The sequence below is a fragment of the Myotis myotis genome, unplaced genomic scaffold (genome assembly GCF_014108235.1).
Source record: "Myotis myotis isolate mMyoMyo1 unplaced genomic scaffold, mMyoMyo1.p scaffold_m19_p_9, whole genome shotgun sequence".
Lineage (NCBI taxonomy): Eukaryota > Metazoa > Chordata > Mammalia > Chiroptera > Vespertilionidae > Myotis > Myotis myotis.
This window is the reverse complement of record NW_023416401.1, coordinates 43303814-43310095: the sequence shown is the minus strand read 5'-3', so window position 1 is coordinate 43310095 and position 6282 is coordinate 43303814. Positions and strand designations below refer to the sequence as shown.

The 6282-nt window shown below is 48.2% G+C and overlaps 1 protein-coding gene across 1 annotated transcript in view; it reads left to right on the top strand.

Annotated features, from left to right (window-relative positions):
- Positions 1 to 3679: 3679 nt before the first annotated feature.
- The window catches only part of CNDP1 (carnosine dipeptidase 1), a 28641-nt gene continuing 26038 nt past the window's right edge, over positions 3680 to 6282 (top strand). The window contains exon 1 of the mRNA XM_036323409.1: positions 3680 to 3831. Within this exon, the coding sequence (XP_036179302.1) occupies positions 3808 to 3831 (24 nt within the window). The 5' untranslated portion in view covers positions 3680 to 3807. The remainder of the gene's footprint in view (positions 3832 to 6282) is intronic.

Genomic DNA, 6282 nt, shown 5'->3' with positions numbered 1-6282 from the left:
TTGAGCGTCTGCCCCTTGGTGGTCAGTGTGTGTCATAGTGACCAGTCATTCCCAGTCCTTCTGCTGTTAGGGTCAGTTTGCATATTACCCTTTTACTATATAGGATAGAGGCCTGGTGCACGGGTGGGGGCTGGCTGGTTTGCCCTGAAGGGTGTCCCAGATCAGGGTGGGGGTCCCTACTGGGGTTCCTGGCCAGTCTGGGTGAGGGGCTGAGGGCCATTTTCAGGCTGGCGGGTGACTGAAGCTCCCAACCTCTCCTTTTTTTCTGTTTTTCTCTTTTATTCTGGGATTTATTTACCTTCTATGGCTGTCACTGGAACTGAGAGCTGGCTTTAGCTCTGAGGCTCGGCTCCAGCTCTGAGACCTTGCCTGCTGAAAGCAAGTATCTGGGTTTGTTTGGCTTCTATAATTGAAACACTGTTACAGCTCCAGCTCTGAGGCCTGGCTGGCTGAAAGCAGGTTTCTGGGGTTTGTTTAGCTTCTATAATTGCAACATTGTTTCTTAGAGTGCAACTCAGAGGCCGGCAGCGGCAGGCGGGGAACCTTGGCTTCCTCCATCACTGGAGCAAGCAAGCCTCCTGTTCGCTTCAGCTGCCTGGCTGCCGGCCGCCATCTTGGTTGGCAGTTAATTTGCATATCTCGCTGATTAGTCAATGGGAAGAGTAGCGAAGTTATGGTTAATTACCATGTTTGTCTATTAGATAGGACATATATATATATATATATGTATATAAATATATGTGTGTGTGTGTGTGTGTATATATATATATATATATATATATATATATATATGTATATATATATATATATGTATATATATTTATTTATTTAAAAAAAAACTCATTGTTTTGGCCCCCATGCCCTCTCTGACACCTTCACTCCCGGGTCCTTCTCTGCCCTGGAGTCACCTCCACGGTGTCTTGAAGCCTATGTTTTGCATTCTCATCTTCCTAACCAGCCATCCTTCTGGTCCTCAAGGAGGCTTATCCTGGGAGATGGTGCTCATCAGCAAAGTGCTGTGCACAGCGGAAGTCTTTCTGGGATTGTCTATCCCAAAGTTGTCCAGGATTGCTTCTCTGTTACTCCACCAGGAGCTGGCCATTGACAAAGATACAGCTGCCTGTTATTTAGAAAAAGACAGAACTGCTGGGCTGAGGAGAGGATGGGCTGAGAGGAGGTTTTGGACCTAAGAGAAAGAAGTTCATCTGCTCTTGTTGGTGTCTGGGTCAGAAAGGTGATGATAGGCATGTGAGGATCCTTAAGCCACAATGTGTTAACTAGTGAGGATATGGCTAGGCTACGGTGCCCAAACCAACCAGAGCTTCCCCCATTTCTCTGCTACACGGCCTCACAGCCAGGCCGGGGCTGGAGTGGGTGCTCCTGCCCTCAGTGTCATGGCCCATGACCTCTGCTCCGCACCCTGAAACCCCACTGTAGTCCCACCCAGAGACCAGGAGGAGGCAATCCAGAATGAACTGATGTTTCTTCTTTTGGCATCTTACTCAGAAAGTGCTCCCAGACGTGGGCAATGGGCCTGGCTGACATTCCTATTGCTCTGCAGGAGAAAGACAGATATTAGGGAGTCAACCTTTAAGTCAGTTACACCAGGATTATACTATGACATTTGTCCCAAGGAAAACTGAGAAAAAAATAAACAGTAGATAGCATTAACTGAAGGAAGGACTCATGGGACTTCATTTATCACTTTTCAGAGAAAATTGTAACATCTGTGTCCACCTGAGGCTTTGGGGAACACCGTGAGTGGTGAGGGAGGCAGTATTAGTCTGAAATAGGCCTTTTTTGAAATCTTGGTTACTTTAAGCTGGTTATCTTCAAGTAATAAAAGACACAGGAAGAACCTTTACCTTCCCCCTAATTGCCTTTGACCTTCCCCCTACCTGCCTATAAAATTTAGACAGGAAGGGAGCTAGCATCATGAGCAACTACAGTTCACTATGAACTAGGTGTGATAGGAAGGAACCTGGCAAGCCCTTGACCAAAGTCCTCTCTCTGTTCCCTTGTTCAAGATGGCCCAGCAAACATTTACTTACCAAAGTTTTCTCTTCCATCTCCTTGTGAATTACTTTCCTGCCCCTGGAAGTTCCAAACCCACCCCTCCTCTTCTCCTTAGCTCTAGAGGGCACACAAGCCTGAACTGCCTGATTTATCCTCAGGTCTCATTCTTAGGAGACATCAGACATACCTAATAAATATGCTCATTTAGTCCAGCCCAAAGAACTTAGAAGGGTAAAAGGAAAATTAATTTCTCTGTCACTTTGGGACTGTCGGATGAGACCCTGGGCATCTGACATAGGTCGGCACATGGTGAGTAAGAGTTCTTCCTGTGTCAGCACCCCTGGAATCCCCAAAAGTGGGGTCCATGGAGCGAGAGGGGTAAGAATCTTTTCTCCCCCTCTTTCTAAATTTGGATTAGCAGGAGAAAATCTGTGAAAGTAGTTTCTTGAGCAAACATGGTTCCGGTACAGGTTTGAATAGTCTTGTTTTCTGCTGGTCCTGTTCCCCCTGGAATGGTCTGGTTTTCTTTGTGCCATTTGTCTTGTTCTGTTTTAAGAGCTTGGTTTTGATCTTGTCTTTGGTCTCTGGTCTCAGAAGGTGCACATATCCACAGGCATTTGGCAGCCAGTCAAATAGACGAGAGCTTCCAGGCAGCTGTAGCCAATTAACTGTCGTCTTTTTGTCCAACTGTTCCAGCTCTAGGGGGAATTGGTCATGAGGGATCCCAGTCCATAGGGGCCTTTGCCATCTCAACCTTCCTGTGTTACTGCTTGTAGCAGCAAAGGACTTTTTTACCCTCTTAGACTATCCTGGGAGTGAACCTTTAGTTCTTGTGGAAATGTCTTGCTTCCTTGGTTAAATCATAAAAGGCTAGGGGATTTGGAAGTTCACAGCCTGTTGGGGTTGAATTATATCCCCCAAAATTTGTATGTTGAAGTTCTAACTCCCACCACCTCAGACTGATGATTTGGAAATAGGTCTTTGCAGGTGTAGTCATAATGAAGTCATTCTGAGTAGCCTGGGCCCAACTCCAGGATGGAGTTGTGAAAGGGGGAGTTTTGCACAGAGATATGCTCATAGGGAGATGCCATGTGAAATGAAGGCAGGAATCAGGGATGTATTTGAAGACAGCAAACCCAGGATTGCCAGTGACTGCCAGGAGCCAGGAAGGGGCCAGGGACTGGCTCTCCCTCACTGCCCCCAGAGGAATAGGCCCTGAGGACACCCTGGTTTGGGACTTTTGGCCTCCAGAATGTGAGACAGAGGGTTTCTGCCCCACTTGTGGCAGCCTGAGCAACCCAACACATGGCCAGTAACCCTGACCTAGCTGCTAGCAGGGCTCTGCCAACTGCTCAAGGTAACAGTGATCATTCTCATCACCTCTATCTCAGCTGTGCTGTCCTGGGCCCGTGCACCCACTCACTCTTAGGGTGACACCTGCATACATGCACAGTGATGCTTCTGGGTTGTGATGCACAGCCTGAGTGGCCCCGATGGCCTGCGGTAACATCAGATGACTTCCAGGCCACTACCTCATTGCATGCCTGTGCATATGGGACTCATTGTTTCTCCTCCCCCAGATTGGCTGATCGCCTCTGAAGCATCTTTGTTTTCCAATGTGAATGGCCCACTATCCCAGCCTTGTCTTTCTTTGAGGCAGATGGTGGAGCACAGACAAGCATTTGCAACGCGGTATATAATGTGACTGCTGAGGGCCGTGGTGAGGTTTCCTCTTCCGCGCTTCATTGAGGTCCAAGGGAAAACTGCGAGAGGCTTCGGAAATCCTGCCCAATGGACCCCAAACTGGGAAGAATGGTGAGTGAGCCCTCAGGTGTTTGGAGAGCAGGAACCAGAGTGCTGGACGTGTATTTGCCCAAAGAGTGGTGGTAACACGCAGGAGCCAGGCAAACAGAGCAGGTGCTGCATGAGGTCCATGAGCTGCTGCTGCTTAGAATTGCTCTCAGGTGCCACTGTCTCTTCTGGGAAAGGAGCCGTGTAGAGGTGGTTTACGGTGCGCTCTGGGTGGCTACCTGTTCTTATAAACACGTGGCATTCTTTTCAAGTGGTTTCCTAGTGCTGGGACACAGTCAGCTAGGTGGATGGTGGCAGCCAGTGTGGACTCGAGGCCCAGGCAGCTTCTCTGGTGCACTGGGACCTACCACAGCACACTTGTCTGTGCTCTGTTTTTCTTCACACAGAAAGCAATATTATTAGTAAAACCGTGGCAGAACCCCTAGCTGCTGAATACAAAGGGTGAGAGAATAGTATGCATACAGGTACAATTGGTGCCTTTCTCACTAAACCCTGAAATCTGCTCCCCCACCCCAATCCCAAACATTAGTTTGGGGTGGGGCCTAGGAATCTGCATTTTAAATGTATGCTTGCATCACTTTTACCCCATTCACAGATGTGTGCAACCATCACCATGGTTGATTTTAGGATATTTTCCTCTCAGAAAGGAACCCCATGCCCTTAGCTCTTCATCCCTGCCCCCAGCCCTGAGCGACCACTAATTTCCCTGTGCTTCATTTAATAAGAAGCATTCCCAGGGAAGCAAAAATAAACATTAATGGTTAGAACAAACCTCAGACTCCATTTTTTAGTCTAGAGGATAGTCGGTCAAGATTTCTAGCCCTCACCAGGTAGTTCAGTTGGTTAGAATGTCGTCCCGATACACCCACCAAGGTTGTTGGTTTGGTCCTGGTCAGGGCACATACAAGAATCAACCACTGAATAGAACAACAAATGAATAGAACAGCATAAATGAGTAGAACAACAAATCCATCAATTTAAAACAAATATTCCTAGGTGTTGGGCTTGAATCATCTTTAGACAATGGTGTGAGGGTGATTTTGATGAATTTCCTGGTTTGTGGGTTCAATGACTCTGGGATGTCATGGGTGGGCCAGTGAACGTCCAGAGTGGCCCTCACAGCAGCAGGCACCAAATGTGACTGCTGAGGGTCTCCGTGTACTGTTGTCCCTCCGTGACCCATTGCAGTGACGCCTCTGGAATTTACATCCAGTTGCCCAGCTTCAGTGTGGGCTTCAGGAAAGGGGGCAAGAGAAGATTGGTAACATTAGTGTGGAGAGTTGTAGCCAGACATTGGAGGAAGCTCGAAGACTCCAGGACCTAGTCTAGTTTACAGGCAGAGCACACCACCTCACAGACAGTAAGAGGGCTGAGATCCAATAGTGGTGCACTAGAGTTTTCGATATGGCCAAAGAACACATTTAGTCTCTGTAATGAGAAGCCAAAAGTAGATAAACTTATGTTTAGAAATTAATGTTTCAGTATTTTATCTTATCTAGAAATGATCTGAATATTTATCAAATATCCGTCATTTAACTTAACTGAGTATAATTTTAAGGTTTCAAGTTACCAAAAATATTTTGAAACTAATTTTAAGCAGACATATTTTATGAAACATAATCATTGTTTGGGTGATTGACTGGTGCGGGGAGGGGGCTCCTGGAGATGTCACCGGTAGACACGAGATGGTATGTGTCCAGCCTTAGTCCTCTGACCCTGTCTGGGCACCCAGACCGTAAGTGGGGTATCTTCATTTGGAGGCAGGTCAGGGAAATGCTGGAGCAGGACCGTAAGGACACCCTACTCTACTCCTGCCTTAGTCCTGTGCACAGGATATAGGTCACCCCTACACACCAGGATGCCAGCACCTCTGTCCCCAAGCACCTCTCCCTGCTGGCCCACAATGCCTCAGTGTTCACCCTCTCAATCGCTCTTTCAGGCAGTTACAATCCACCCCATTCAGAAGCTCTTTGGTTGGGACAGAGGTGCCTTTTGGGAGGCATGGCACTGACAGGGAGCACATGCAGCTCCCAGCAGCAGCACAGGAAGCTGGGGGACTATCCCCATAGACCCCCAAAGAGTGGGATCCAGAACATCTAGAGGGATTAGGGATTTGAAAAAGGAGAAGAGAAAGGAGGGATGAGCAGAGCTGGAGCTTCTGAAGATTGTGGGAGGGGGGAACCCTGCATGGCCAGGAGCCCCTATTCTAATAGGGATCAGCCTTCAGTTTGCCTGGGGCATCCTGTTTCCTCATAGCACACTCTGCTCTGCAGGTGCGCTGCTGGCGCCAAGCGCCCCTGCCCGCCTCGCACCTGAGTCCTGACCCTGAGCTCACCCTGCTGGGCCACAGTTATCCATCAGTCCTATGTCCTGGTCCTGGAGCCTGAGGATTTCTGGGACCTGGGCCTCTATGCCTGCTAAGGTATACTGGCAGGACACACAAACTTTCAAGGG